This window comes from Pleurodeles waltl, chromosome 4_2, assembly GCF_031143425.1.
Source record: "Pleurodeles waltl isolate 20211129_DDA chromosome 4_2, aPleWal1.hap1.20221129, whole genome shotgun sequence".
NCBI classification, from domain to species: domain Eukaryota; kingdom Metazoa; phylum Chordata; class Amphibia; order Caudata; family Salamandridae; genus Pleurodeles; species Pleurodeles waltl.
This window is the reverse complement of record NC_090443.1, coordinates 748,270,289-748,286,212: the sequence shown is the minus strand read 5'-3', so window position 1 is coordinate 748,286,212 and position 15,924 is coordinate 748,270,289. Positions and strand designations below refer to the sequence as shown.

At 40.5% G+C, this 15,924-nt stretch overlaps 1 protein-coding gene across 1 annotated transcript in view; it reads right to left on the bottom strand.

Annotated features, from left to right (window-relative positions):
• VAV3 (vav guanine nucleotide exchange factor 3) overlaps positions 1-15,924 on the bottom strand; it is a 1,144,177-nt gene that overhangs the window by 135,450 nt on the left and 992,803 nt on the right. The window contains exons 23-24 of the mRNA XM_069232407.1: positions 15,454-15,570; positions 9,386-9,473 (exon numbers count right to left, since the gene is read on the bottom strand). Of these exons, the coding sequence (XP_069088508.1) occupies positions 9,386-9,473; positions 15,454-15,570 (205 nt within the window). The remainder of the gene's footprint in view (positions 1-9,385; positions 9,474-15,453; positions 15,571-15,924) is intronic.

Below are 15,924 nucleotides of genomic sequence, written 5' to 3'. Positions count from 1 at the left end.
AATGTCTAAAATATTGACAATTACATCTTATTATGTTGTACCCAATTAAAAGTACGATTCACATAAAAAAAAAAGAAACAGGAGATATCAAAAACAGTAAAATGAAAAGATATATTTTGCTAATTTCATTTATCATGCTTCATAGGAAAAAGTTTGAGTTCACCAGCTTCCACTACGAAAGCATGGTGGTCATGGCTTACAGTACCAGCCAGCCTCGCCCTTTTTTTTTCTAAATTCCAGACTAGTGAGCTGGTCTTCCATCTGCTGAAGCGTCCCATCTGTTAATACCACAGTCTTCGATGCATTTCACACATGCACTCTCACACGGCTCTCTTGCTTTCGGAGGTTATGTCCACAAATACTGAGGTATTCCCACCTAAATATCAACTCAAAAAAATCGCCTGACCATAATATCAGGGTACAAAAATATCATGGATACAAAAATATCATTGACCAAAATATCGAAAGTAAGTAGCTGGTTTTTAACTATTTAGTACAATATTGAAGCCTGAAATCTTGTTACCTTTAATATCATGTTTCCTATGTATTTTATTGTATTGCACTATAGGCCTGGTTTAGATTTTAGCCGACAGGTTACTCCATCACATTGGGACAGATATACCGTCCACAGAAATATAAATCCAATAGGAAATAATGTAATATATATTTGATGGATGGAATATCGTCACCGTTGTGACGGAGTGACCAGTCGGCCGAAATCTAAATCAGGCCCTATATTTTTATTTTATAATATATGCTATTGTAAAATGCACTTTATTTTATTTATTCGAAATATGTTATTAAAGTAGACTTTTTTGTTCAGCTTGTTGGGATTAATTGTGGGAATGGGTGGTTGGGTGGGTAAATATAGATTAATTAATGGTTATTGATTAATATTTCAGTTAATTATACATTTTGAAATGTTTTCTATTTTTTATATTATGTACAACATTTTAATTCTATGTTGTCAGGATTAATGGTGAAGTTGGTAGCTAGTGTTTTCTTTAATCACTTATTAATGGTAGCTGAATAATAAATAATATCTCTGTTTTCCAATTGAAAGGTAGTCAGCATTCCAAAAAGAATATATAATGTAATGAGCCCCAATTTATTCAAGCATACAAATGGAAATGCGTTTCTGCAACACTGCCTTCTTCAAAAAAAGGAAGTGATCATAGTTCAGTCATTTACTTTAAAAAAATAAAGGTAAAAAAGGACAACAGTATTTCATAATTATAGTCAGAAAATAAAAATACACATCTGTGTTGCTATCGGTCTTAAATTGCTCATTGCATGGCTTATAGGTAACACAGTAATCAATGTGCTATTTTAACTGATACAGATGACTGTCACCACAATGGGTCATAAGTATAATTTTGAATATAGTTTATAAAACATTAACTATTTAAATGTTTTTGAATGAATGATGAATAATTGTAAATGATATGTTTTGTTTTTTAAGAAATATAATATATTTATTAAGAATATGTATTGCATAATATGTGTATTTTAATTTATACTTTATTACAATTTGTATATGAATTACTAAATTTATTTATTTTAAATTGCTACTTTTATTTTTAAGAATTACATTTTTTTATTATTTACACTAATGTTGCCCATGCACTGTCAGACAAATAAATTATCTGCCCAAATCTGTTTCTATATTGATTTCTCGTACTTGCAGTTTTCACCGTTATAAAAGCAGAACTGTAAAGTACAAGAATGTAAAGAAAAAAGAAATAAGCAACATAGTTTCACCTGACACAGGCAACTAGGACTCCTCACCAATCCACTTCTGCATAAATTAGAAATCCTCTTCATTTGAACACGTTAAAAATGCAATGGGATGCCGTCATCCATAGGTATATAACAGAATGCTGTTCATCAGACCTAGTAAAAGAGAGTTCTAATTTTTAATTTAATTTTCTGGTCAACCCTGTAAAAGTAACTCCTTTGATGTTGAGTGTGCTGTTCTTTTGCAATGATGGTGAAGGCATACAGTTGCAACACTGCAGTCAGAGCAGTAATTACGTTTATTTCCACCAACACTGATAATTATCTTTTTTCTTACAGTACTTCTCATCACTTTTACAAGTGCCTTGCTATGTTTCAAAAGTGCAATACATTACACGTTGCATTTCTGCCTCAGCGATTATGCCAGCTCATGCTTCCTTTTAAAATGAAAGTCTGTAATTAAAAATAGGATTATTTTGAGCATGTGCCTATTTTTTAATCTCTGTCCTTTTACCTCGGTATTCAGTTTCGAATTACATTTTAAAAAGCAAATTGGTCCTAACAGCTTCCCAAATGTATTACTTTTGAGCATATTTTGCTCTTAAGGGAGAAGCAAAATCGATCTTCAGTTGTTTACTTAAATTTATATTGGTCAGAGCAGACAGTCACAAGTGCATCCACCAATTTATGACAGTCCTCCAATTCCGCCACAGTCTAAATATGGCACAAAAGCCTGATATAAATCTGCAGAACGTTATATACTATTTGTCACCAGTGTTTTGTGCGGGGTAGGTTCATGAGTCATGCGAAGCAAAGCCCGGATTGCGTCTTGCTGCCCCCACCCCATTTTCAACAATTGCAATAAATATCACATTATTAACTATGCACCTGGAAGTATGTGGCTCATGCCATTCAATCTTGTCCATGTGCAGTAGTTTTACACATAGGTGTTTAGGCAGACTCGGATCACAGTCTCATTGTATCTACACACAGATCAAAGGAGTGATGACCTAGGGTATGATCCAGGTCGAGTGGACACAAAGGATGTAGGTCTAGTATATTTATAAATTATAATGTTAGAGTACTAAAATTTCGACTCAATCGCAAAACGTGCACACGGTCAGCGTTCTTTTCCAGCATAAAGTAAGCACTATTTAAGCCCGCCTTGTTATGTTGCAGTGTGCATGATGTAGTACAATGCTTTTAGAAATTTGACACTCATCAAGTTATTTAAGCCATCTGCCTTAATATATTTTTATATTCCGTATATATTTTGAAAGTTTGTTTTCGCTTTTCAATATTGTATTGTAACGGTTTGGCAGTTTTAATGTTTCTGAGGTTTGTCTACCATTACAGAATACTTTTAAACTGAAGTTCCCTCCTTCCACACCCAATTACTTCCAGATGTATAACTTTTCATATAGGGAAACTCCCCTTTTTAGTCTATTTTGTCACATTTCATTGTTTTTTCTTTTCAGTGTGAGCACATTTCGAAATGGCATTTGGTGCCATAAAGTAGAATATGCCATATATGTTTCCTAAATGGAGACTGGAAAGTTCTTTTCCCTTTGGGCATTTCAGAAACGTTACAGAGCGTACCAGCTTATAATGTATGCTTCGTTTTGTCTTGGCTAACAATTTATTTGTTCACCAAATTTAAAAACAGCAGGTGATAGATGGAATGTGGAACAAATAAAACTTTCACCCCCAATCGCGGTTCCAGGTTTAATCCATCACTTTTTTTTGGTCTTCATGCCATTCCAGGTTTGACAGAGCCATAAGCAAATCAGTCTTGACCCTGCTCCCCATGGGAACAGTACAGCCCGAACTGCTAGGCCAGGTCCTCCCTAGACCAGAAACAAGCATCCTGGGACCGGTTTCGGGGTATCACCTTCATCAGCCAGGCTAGCTTAAATCTGATGGCATAGGGAGCATAGGACCCACGTCTGGACATACCCTTTCACTTAGGTTAACAAATGCAAAAAAAAGAGTTGATGGACGGAATGCAGAAAAAAATCAAACATTCACCCCCAGTCACAGATTTTGGTTTAATCCATCAGTTTTGTGCTCACCATGCCATTTTCAGTATGGACCCAGCACCATGCAAATCAGTCTTGACCCTGCTCCCCATGAGAAAAGTCCAGCCCAAACAGCCAGGCGCACACTCAGTATTACATGAACTAATAGTTCATGGTCTCCAGCTTAAAACTGGACAAAGCTTTATGGAATTGGTGCTACCAGTAAGAAGAAGGTACAGAATGGATATACTGACAGTCAAATATTGACCTTTCTGGAAAGCGATGTAGAAGGATTGCAAATGTTATTTATTTAATCTATATTTTAGAGCACAAAACATCCCAACCACATCAGAAGACTCCTCTACAAACTGTGACAAAAGTCGCACAATTTAAGGAATAAAACAAAACCTTTTTTTCTAAATCTAATATATATCCCTGTAAATGAACCTTCAGTGTTTTCAGAAGAGTAATCACTTCACTACCCGAAGGTTTACAGGAAAAGTATATTTTTGTTACCTGATAATGCAGTGGCTCTTTGAGACAAAACCTCAGTAGAGGGAATGTCTCAAGAGCAGTGTTTGGAAATTGAACCTGTGACCTAATGAAGAGTACCTAAAGATCCATTAACCTTAGTGGCGGGACCTAGCATACCTAATGATGGGGTAGAATTCAATGCTGATAAGAGTATCAACCTCATCTATATAGAGCATTGAGGTTCCTCCTTTTATCCATTACCCAAAATGCTAAACCAAAGTCATTCCAATTAGAACCAAATGTGGAACATACGGTCTTCATCTAATGAACTGGTGCAGTACTGAGATATCAGAGGCTCTTTTTGAAGATCACTATACTTCCTTATTTGATTTAACATTAAAACAAATCTGTTTCCATTTTAAAGTGTAGCATGTATGAACATGAGTAACAAATTGGCATGGAACTTGTCAGTAAAAGCTTGTTAGCCTGGGATTAATACAAGATGGTCCAATCTTCCTTCTTCAGGCAGCAAGGCAGTACCTCTGGTAGCAGGGCAGGTCTTTTTCTGAATGTTCCACAGATCTAGGAGTGTTCCGATGAGAGGTTCTAGGGGTCCCATTTTATTACTTGGTGGCAGTATTTGTGTGCAGGAATGTTCTGATTTACCCTTAAAACTGATTCTGATGAGTTATTTTCCTTCCCTCAGTTCTGGCTCCACACTGTCTAGGGGGACAAAGGCAAGGGCAGGCCTGATGGCTGGTTCCTTTGTGTGTGCTGCCGGCAGAGCATATTTAAGTGTAAACAGGGCAGAGAAAAGCTCCTCCCCTATCCTGTCTGGAAGACCCTCTCTTTTCAGAAGACCCCATCCCCTCAGGCCTAGGCCTTTTTTGTCTCAATGTCTCGAAGGAATACACAACCCACAAGAGGAGAGCCATTCACAGTCATGCAACCCAGGATACTGGCAGAATGGCACAATTGGTTAGTAGAACAATGGCAAGTTTCTAAAAGAGCCATTTTCAGAATAGCAACTTAAAATCCTACTTTACCATTAAAGGCCAGATTACGAGTTTGGCGGTCCGACTGCCAATGGGCTGGCGGAGCGGATCGCCGTATTTTGAGTTTGGTGGACGAGCAAAGAGAAGACCACCAGGGGTCCGCCACCACCACCAGGGTGCACAGACTGCCATGGTCTGTCTGAGCCACAAACAGGCCAGCAGAGACCATGTTTCTGCTGGACCTTTACAAGGTAGCACACCGCCAATGTGACCACCACAGTCCAACCGCCATGGGTCAGCAGGCGGAAACGAGCAGTATAAAGACACTCACCTGCAGACAGTCCCACACGTCTGGAGCCACCATGGAGCCATTCCTGAACGTCATGCCCGGCCTGCCAAAAGACAACGATTCCAGTGCCGATGGGGATGACACCAACCGTAAGTACACCCACCCACCTGTATTATTAACATGTACAACAAATTTGTACTGCTACAAAACACATCTTGGGGGGGCCAGAAGCTACATCGATCTCTCCAGACACACACACACATACTGCAACACAGACACCCACACATTCACAACATACACACCTCAGCCAGCACACACACACTGCATGGCAATACCACACATATACACACGCCACACAACGTACTATCAGGGACAGTAATTTCATCTACCATGAAGCTTAACTCATCACTTGTGAAATTGTGATGTATTTGTGTTGACATGTTTATGTTGACGAAATGATGGACGTGATAAGGTGACAGAGCTGTATGATGTGGTGGTGACGGGGGTGAAAATTTAGGTAGGTTGCAAGTATGTGTGTTGGGGGTGTTGTGAGGTTGTGTGAAATATGCGCTGTGGGAGATGGTGGGCTCCCAGATCTGAGGCTTGGTGTGCTCCTATGTTACTCTAGCTTCTGTGTTTACAGTGGAGATGCAAAAGAGAGTGGTGTGTGGAGGGGTGTGTTTTGTAGTATGCCTTGCAGGTGTGTCAAGTGTGGGAGTTTGTGTCAGTTGTGTTGTTTTCGAATTTGTCCAATGTGGTGCTGTGTAATACTGTGGGGACTGCAGACTGCAGTGGTTCGCACCGCCATTGGAAGACCGCCATGGAAATTTTCAACTTGTGAGAGGTTTGGAGTTTGGCTGGAGGGCTGGCAGTGCCGGTGGTCAGACCGCCACTTTCCCGCCCTCCAGAGTACTGGTGGTGTCGGGATTTTGGCTGTTTTATGGCGTCCTGGCCGTGTAACTTGTAATACCGCGGGCTGTATGACTGCCAACATAGTGGTCTTTTGGGGGCCGTCACCATGGCGGTCTAGCGGTCCAACCACTAAACTTGGAATGGGGCCCTATATCTCTATTTGACCACAATCCGAAGTTGACAGTTATTAAAGTTAGTAAGTTAACCCGGTCTGTGGGAGAGAGAGGACTTACAACAGTGAAAAACAACTTTAGGAGTATTTTACTGCCAGTACATGAAAAACCTAAACCCACACGTTCGACTTTTTAAGTACCATGTACCCTGCCACTATGATCAACATTAAAGGTGCTTTGAATGTTAAAAAGAAGGTTGAAGTCTGGCAAAAGGGTTATTTTGCCAGGTTGAAATGGCATTTTAAAACTAGACATCAGGAAGCAGTATGGTGACCTTCTTGGCAACCCTGTGGAGTTTGGTGCAACAGTATTGTAACGGAAGGTGAAAAGTAGTGACATTCATTTGTCCAGTGATTCATTCATTATATAATGTATTTCTTCCACTGCCACTTGTCATCTGTGTATGCAGCCACCCTCTGGAAAGGCAGGCGTCTAGCCTGGGATAGGCAATGGTTCAGCCTGTCAGGGTCCACACCTAACTCATCAAATGTGAGCCAATGGCGAAATACACTGCCTTCTCTCTGAAAGTTCACTACTGTAAGACATTTGCCTAATGGCCAAGTGTTTTACAGGTGAAGGTACTCTCTGTGGAAGGTTTATCGGAAAGGAGGTGAGCGTTGTACCTTAGGTTTTGCTCTGGGTGAATTATGAGAATGTTCTCTTTAGAATGTGAAGGCCTGAGACATGATTTGAAAGACTCCTGTAATGGGTGGCACAATAGGTGTTGCAGCCCACTAGTAGCATGTACTTTACATGCTCTGGGTACCTGTAGTACTATATACTAGGAATGTACAAGTAAATTGAATGTACCAATCAGGTGCAAGCCAATTTTACCATGTTTTAGAGAACAAGAGCAAAGCACTTTACCAGTAGTTAGTGGGGAAAACAAACTAAGGCGGTCATTCCGACCCTGGCGGTCATGGACCGCCAGGGCCGGGGACCGCGGGAGCACCGCCAACAGGCTGGCGGTGCTCCCAAGGGCATTCTGACCACCGCGGTACAGCCGCGGTCAGAAACGGAAAACCGGCGGTGTACCGCCGGTTTTCCGCTGCCCTGGGGAATCCTCCATGGCGGCGCAGCTTGCTGTGCCGCCATGGGGATTCCGACCCCCATACCGCCATCCTGTTCCTGGCGGTTTTGGCCGCCAGGAACAGGATGGCGGTATGGGGTGTCGTGGGGCCCCTGGGGGCCCCTGCAGTGCCCATGCCAATGGCATGGGCACTGCAGGGGCCCCCTGTAACAGGGCCCCACCATGATTTTCAGTGTCTGCCATGCAGACACTGAAAATCGCGACGGGTGCAACTGCACCCGTCGCACCCCTCCCACTCCGCCGGCTCCATTCGGAGCCGGCATCCTTGTGGAAGGGTGTTTCCCGCTGGGCTGGCGGGCGGCCTTCTGGCGGTCGCCCGCCAGCACAGCGCGAAACCCAGAATACCCGCGGCGGTCTTGTGACCGCGCAGCGGTATTCTGGCGGCTCCCGCCGGCCCTGCGGATACCGCGGCCGGCAGGAGTCAGAATGACCCCCTAAGTCTTTAAAGCCAACACAAATGGGTTCAGCAAAGGAAGGCACAAAAAGACAACAGTGTGGGATGACCCTGCAAGAAGGCCAGGTCCTACACTTATCTATACTTCTTTCATTTTTATAGACTTTTCTCCCTTCATTAAAACATGATGTAAATGGTGTATGTCTTTATTTTCTAACTGTTTACCAACAGCAAATCACACCTCTTCATTGTTGCTCATGCCACAACTGCCAAAACTAAGCCAGGGTTTCTTTATTGTAGCAACTTTACTTTTGTGGAATGCTTTGTCTGGGCTGTATGAGAGCAGGGCCATATCTCACATCTAGACTGGGGACTTTCTCCCCAACAGCCTGTCAGTGAAATTTCATACAGTGTCAGTGTTACGTTAGTTAGTATCTGATGCTAGGCCTCTATAATGATTACATCATTAGAGGAAGGAAGGAATCACGAAAAAGTGGCAGCCTTTGTACTAATTCCTCAAATGTCAACACTAGCAAGATCAATACTCTTTCTGGACTTTTTTTGTGGCAGAAAATACCAGAAATCTTTGTAATTTCTATTTTTGTATAGGAATGGGAAAATTTGGTGAGTTTAAATAATGTATGTTTTTGAAACACAGAACTTCATTGCTACAAAAGTAAGGCTCTCAAGCTTATTTTGAGTATTACATAGGTTTGAGAATAGTTTTGAAATTGTTTCTATGCAGACATTACAAGTAGAAATGAGTTAACAATTTCATTGGATTTCAAACTTTAATATTTGTTTTTGAACCATTAAAACATTTCTAATGTGTTTAACAGCTCTACAAAAGATGTATTCATTCTATACAGCCATTTCAGCATTTTGAAACTTCAGTGTAAATTTAACACCCTTTAAAGCACAAATGTAACCTTTTAAAAATATAAGCAAATATTCTAGAACTACCAAAGTATCAAATCCCGCTTCATGAAACCAATTAATCTTTGAACATTCATAACAAGCCCTATAAATAAATACCTATTTCTAACTATAAAAACATATTTAAAATGCTTGTTAAATATATAACCATTTAAAGCATAAACCACAACCTAATGAATCAAAGACTCAGGGGACATACATTCGTTTTTTAACTAGAGCTATCTTATCACATGTTTTTAGCTCCACAGATAACTTTGGTTAACACAACTCTGACACTTTTTAAGCATTCAAAATTGAGAAACAAAGTGTTCACTGACACCTAACATTTAAATAAAGATTGCACATTTCAAAGCAAATTAATGCTTACCATTAAACTTTTAAATTTTCTGTTTTCAGCAATGTGGAAAAGGCCGTCTCTTGTTAAAACCTTGATGTGTTTCACATCACTGTTGTACCTGTATGCAATAAATAGCTTATGAACAGCAGTGTTGCTTTAAACAACAAAATCAAACATTTGCTGTAGGCATTCCCAAACTACAAGGCATGACATCATTCTTGCAAAAAAAGTAAATTAACAGCAACACCTCCTTGACATGTCGTTAACCACATTTATTTATAAGTGTACTGCAAAGAATACTGACAAATTCTCACCATCGCTCTACACTGTAAACTAGATGGTTGTTCATGTAAATTCTCCTTTACAAGATAAGGGATATATGCAAATTCCAATAAACCAGCATGAATCACTCATCTTTGTTACATTTTAATAAGTAGCTTACAAGATTGCTAAAAACAAGACTGTATTACCATTGTTTTAAAGTAAACTGAAGAGTAGTGTTTCACCACAAAAGTAAAACAACAAGGAATCACATTTTTCATGTGAAGGAAAGGTGGTGCAGAGTTTAGAGCTCAACAGTCCTTGTGGGGGTGTCCCAGTTGTGCTTCCCTCTCTCTAGTAGAAAGCCACTCATTGGTGCAGTGTCTGACTGTGGTTACAAAGGGCATTTCCTCATCTCTCAAGGACCAAAGACACCATTCAGTCATTTCATTAACACCCATTGGAATTATATTTCCTTTATATGGTGACCTTCTTGGCAACCCTGTGGAGTTTGGTGCAACAATGTTGTATAGGAAGGTGAAAAGTAGTGAAATGCATGTGTCCTGTGATTCATTCATTATATAATGTATTTCTTCCACTGCCACTTGTCATCTGTGTATGCAGCCACCCTCTGGAGAGGCAGGCGTCTAGCCTGGGATAGGCAATGGACCAGCCTGTCAGGGTCCACACCTAAACCATCCAATGTGAGCCAATGGCGAGATACACTGCCTTCTCTCTGAAAGTTCACTACTCTAAGGCATTTGCCTAATGGCGAAGTGTTTTGCAGGAGATGGTACTCTCTGTGAGAAGGGAGGTTTATCTGAAAGGAGGTGAGAGTTGTACCTTAGGTTTTGCTCAGGTTGAATTATGACAATGTTCTCTTTAGAATGTGAAGTTGGACTTCTGTAAAGAGAATGAGGGATATTCTAAAGCAGGTACATCTTTCATTCCATCCCCCCACATAGTGAGGAGCCACAATGAGTGTGTTATGGTGGAGCTAAGTGCTGGCAGTGCCTTTGTCACATGCAAATAACTGTGAAAAGTACTGAATCCTCAACAAAGGTTAATCCTGACCTAGAGATCCTCAACATATCATTGGAAATAACCATGCTCAGAGAAGATTTGATCACTGCAAATCTTGTTGCAGTACAGGCACTCGTAGTCTAAAAAAAGACTGGGACCCACTTTCCAGCATTACTATACCTAACACAACCTTACTTGCTGAGAAGTAACACTGTTCGACTAGTATGACCCCTTCCTGTAAGAAAGAAGACATAATGAAAAATGCACTCTCAATCACATTCTGGTGTGGGTGCCTACACATTCAGAGATGTACGAATAAATACTGCTCCTAAACTCAGTATCCGGAATAAATTTCAGAAATACACAGGTTTCCTTGATACCCATTTTCGCTTTTTATATTTTAGTATATAAATCGCTGTATGATCTATACACAATGGAAAACCATTATAAAGTGCAACTCAGTTCTTAGCTCTGGGTACCTCATTTTCTTGCAGAACCTACAAACCCTATATATTTCCATGACTATAAGGGTCCAATGGATGTGGAAGTATATTTGTTTTGTAAGTCGACCATTGTGATAAGAAATTACAGGTGAAAACATCACACATGGGTGTTTTATTCCTGATTATTTTCAATATTTGTTTTTACTTCCAAATTTAATTGAATCAGGAAATTACTCCTTGCTGGATTCAGAATTTTCTCTGCTTTTCAGAAAGCAACGCCCTTCTGGAATCATCTATGGGTTTCACAACTATTTCCACCTCAAACTGAAAGTAGGTTGAAAGTACAAAAATTAGGAAAAAGGGCTACATCTTTGAGAAATTCCAATACTGTGGTTAAAAACAAGTTTTTTTCAATTCAGTTGTGCATGTTCCTTAAAGCTGCGAAGGTGGTGACTTTTGTACAGCATATTGATACTACTTTTATGAAAATCAAACACTCACTTTTTTGTGGAGGATTTTTTTTGTTTTTCCCAAAACCCCCAAAACTGAAGTATATTCCCCTCCGGGGAATCCACAAATCTTGGATACCATTGGAATCTCAGCGATGCTGGGAAAAATGGACATGCATACCTTATGTGGAAAAAAGTTATGGAGGTGTAAGCGTGGTATACCCCAAATAGCCAAAACACATTTCAGCACTGGGAAGGAAAAACCTCAGCAGTTAAGGGGTTATTGTTAGTAGCATTTTAAGCACTAAACTTCAACAACTACTACAGAATCTAAGTTTCAGAGGGGGTACGTTGGACTAATTCTCTGACAGTAGTTATACAAGAAAAACTAACAAGACAGAAAATTCCATAGTTAAGGTACATACTCTCACCCATCTTTAACCAATAGCATAATCACTAAATATCTCACCCATGTCACACAAAAAATATTCATTTGCCAAAATATAATATCTACATACACTACACTATGGGTGTGGGGGTAGTGCTAATATTTCTTCCCAGACCTTCTCCAAAGGTGGTGGGGTATTCCTATTTCACCTGCCTTATCACAGGGTCAGTTCATATTAGAGAACACTTGCATTGCCCAAGTGGGAGGGGGCATTTTTGTCCTGTGTGGGGCAGTTTTTACATGTCCTTTTTCTGCATGTTCTGAACTATACTGCACACAGCAGAAAACCTGCCCTGAATTTGGAGTGCTGTAACGATCACCAATTGTCATTCAGTATCTTTCCAGGGCATTTGGGCAAACTTATTCATTCATTCTTCGCTGAGCGTCCCTCTTCTTGATATCAATCCCCACAGTTTTAGGCTTCCAGATCGTCTCTTAGTGCAATGTTTACTGATAAAAGTTCCCTCAATGTTTTTGACGCATGATACATGTAGTACGTCCCCGACACACTTTAATGATGATTATAGAGAGGAAATATATTGGCTCAGTATCAACGTTCCACTCAGATACCCTTAAAGGACGTAAACAACGTATATGTTGCAAATATGCATTCCTATGTAGAAATTAAAAAATAAAAGCACAGCTGTAATTCCATGTTCTGAGAAAATAAAAATCGCCATTCTGGAATCCTTCAGCACAGTTTTTTTACAGGCATGTCTCATGTAGCAAAGTACCTGCCGGACAACCGCAGTCTTTAGAGACATGTAGAGCTCATCTGCTGGAAATCTAGAGCATCAAAGACAAAAACATTTACATCATCCAACAGAGATTCAAACTCATTCACGCAAAAGCGCTTTTAGATGCATCCATCACATCGTTCTGAAAAGAGCTCAGAAGCCCTACTACTCAACACGTACATCATACAGGGAATATCATTCCATTAAATGCTTTCTGGCCAGGCATTAATCATCAACTACCATCTAACAGAACATCAGTCCACCAATGTGTAAGTCTGAGCACCCACATTTGTAATCGGCAGTCGTGAAATACGTCCACTCTATGCCTTCTCTTACTGGGATCAGACCATGATCTTCTTTTAGCGTAGAAAGGCCATACATACCTTCCGACGCATCAAGGTTAATGCACGCACACCTTGAAAGTTCCTGCACTCGCACTTTTGTTTATAACAAAGGACTATTCCATCGCTAAAAAATCTACCTCCTAAAGGGTGAAATTGAAGCCTTCCTACATATGTGTAAATACATGATAGAGTTAAATATTAGCGGATGTACAGCAGAGAAGATCTGGTTTGCGCAAACTGTCAACAGAATGTAGCAATAATAAGAGTTATTGCTATTCTTCTTCTTCTTTTTCTTATTATTATTCATGATATTAGGTCCATGTCTGAAACAAGGTCTCACTGAAAAAGGAGAGCCTGTGAACAGCCATTAGATGGAATTATTGCACCATAAACACACACTGGATGTATCAACCATTAAGGCTCTTGGCCTGATGTTATACTGTATACACTGGCACACAATACAAGAAGAAGATCACAGAAGATGTAAACACTGCTGATGTGTGGGAGGCCATGTTTGAAGATTAAAAGTTTACTTCGTGAATAATCATTAGGATTAACTCTTAGGAGTACCCAAGCGGGTGCCAATCTAGTCAGAAGTTACTGTGAGGCTTCAGGCCAAAGAAAAGCAGAGCCCTCTTCATCCCTCTTGTGTGTTTGGCAGGTGCCATAAGTATCTTTAAGCACTAATAAGGAGAAAAAAACATACCCTGCGCCATTTATTGTTTTTTCAATGTAAGATGCCTCAAGATGACAGATTTATTTAGAAATCTATAAATACATAAGAAGGCAGGATTGCTCTACCTTGTGTTTGGAAACATTACAAAGCTTCATCAGTTGAGTGCTGTAAATGACTGGATATATGCAGACTAACAGGATCCAGCCTATAAATAAGACAGAATAGCCATGGGGGGATAATAGTATTGCACATTATCTATACTGGGGTCCATTACCGCCAGGGGCCCGCCCGGTTACAACTATAATAGTGGAAGTCTGTAAAAGGTTGACCAGGGAGATGGGATGGAAGGATAGACTAACCCCCTGAACACCACTATGGGGGTGGTATGCATCTGTGTGCAGTGACAGCCCTAACAGAATTCAAAGGTTGGGACAATATAGGCCTGTCCATGCTGGGGACACATGGGGCGTGAATGGGATGAAACCGTTAGCGACCCTCAAAACAGAATATGAGATTCCTGACTCGCAATGGCTTAAGTATAGACAACTACGACACGCCGCACAACTCTGTGTCTCCTTAGATGAGGAAACCCAGGAAGATGCCCCATTGGAAAAAAGAATAATGGACCGTAAAGGTGGACAAAAACCTGATTTAATTGATGTATGGTACATTAATGAGAAACCTCTAACCCCAATTATCACACCTGTTGGAAAGGTGGGAAAAAAATCTGGGTACACTAGAAGTGGAAGACTGGTCAGAAGCGCTTATGTTCTGTACAGAAGTACCTATTAAAGTCAGCTTCCGCCTCATCCAGGCAAAAATATAACATAAAAAGTACTATACATGCCCTGTGCTTCAAAGAATAGGTGGAGCAACGCATGTGCGCGGCCTGCGAGGATGCAAGCAGGAGAGCACATTTTACTATACCCTGTGAAGCTGTCCTAAGTTGTAGGGCTTCTGGGAAGGAGTCTGGAGACACCTGGCAAGGGCAATGGAGCGATTGCTCCAGCTTAACCCTAAATTAGCAATACTGGGTATTTGGGGATAAATTGACCAATTTTGCTACCAGAAAATGCTAGTCAACCTGGTGTGTGTAATAATGAAATGAGATATTGCACAGAAATGGGGCTCAGGATCTCTCCCACATGCAGAGGACTGGGTAATAGGGTAATAGGGATGGAACACTGTAGTCTGCTAGAAAAAGAAGTATATAAAGGACGAGACTGCATGAGGAAATATGAGAAAATATGGAATGGTTGGGATCCAGATCTGGATTAAACATATAAATACTTTAGCTGCACTTCACAATACACTCATGCTTAGACCGTGACCTAGAGACACAGGAGATACAGTCGACCAGCTAAAGATTACATGAGACAAGGTATTCAAGATATGGGATAGGCTATGTGACAGGGATCAGTACCGAAAGTCTGCTCCCAGCTCATTGGGAATGAAGGACGCATGAGACATGGGTCGTTGAATTGTATGTAATGTTTGGGTTTGTTACAAAACAATAATAAAAATAATTTAAAAAAAATTTATAAACACATTTTTGTAGAGGAGCGCTGGCTCCGGGAAAGTGCAGGACCTTGGGCACACCATCCCTATTTGATTGACTTGGCTGCTGAACAAGTATGTGTGTAACTCTTTCGTGTGGTATATGTCCCCATGAACCCGCATACAGACATTTTAATGGAGGTATTTTCATGGTACTTACTTTATGCTTATCGCATATTCCCCTGATTCCTTCGTCCTGTGCCGCACCAGGTAAGTACTATTCCCTCTGTCCACAAGCTCACTCTCTGCCTGCTGCCTCTCCATTGGCCCAGCATACCTGCAAGAGATGATTTATTTACTTCCGGCAAATAGGCTATCCCTCTCACATGATTGTGGAGCATATGTATGCAATGTGATGAAAACAGCAACTATCACTTTTGAAACAATCTACTCTATTTAATACATTTTTCTTTCATTTAGTTTTTTCTTTCTTGCATGTGCAGTCCTCACTCATGAGGGTTGTCTTAATTGTACACCAACGGTTGGGGGACGTTTCTGACATTTTCGGTATCCCCAAGGGATTCCGTTACAAACCCTTGAGAAGCTGCAACTGTTGCAACTTTTCCTGGAGCGCTGCTGGAAATCTTTTGTAAGTTCTATTTTTGTAGGGCAACAAAACGTCTTTGTTGGA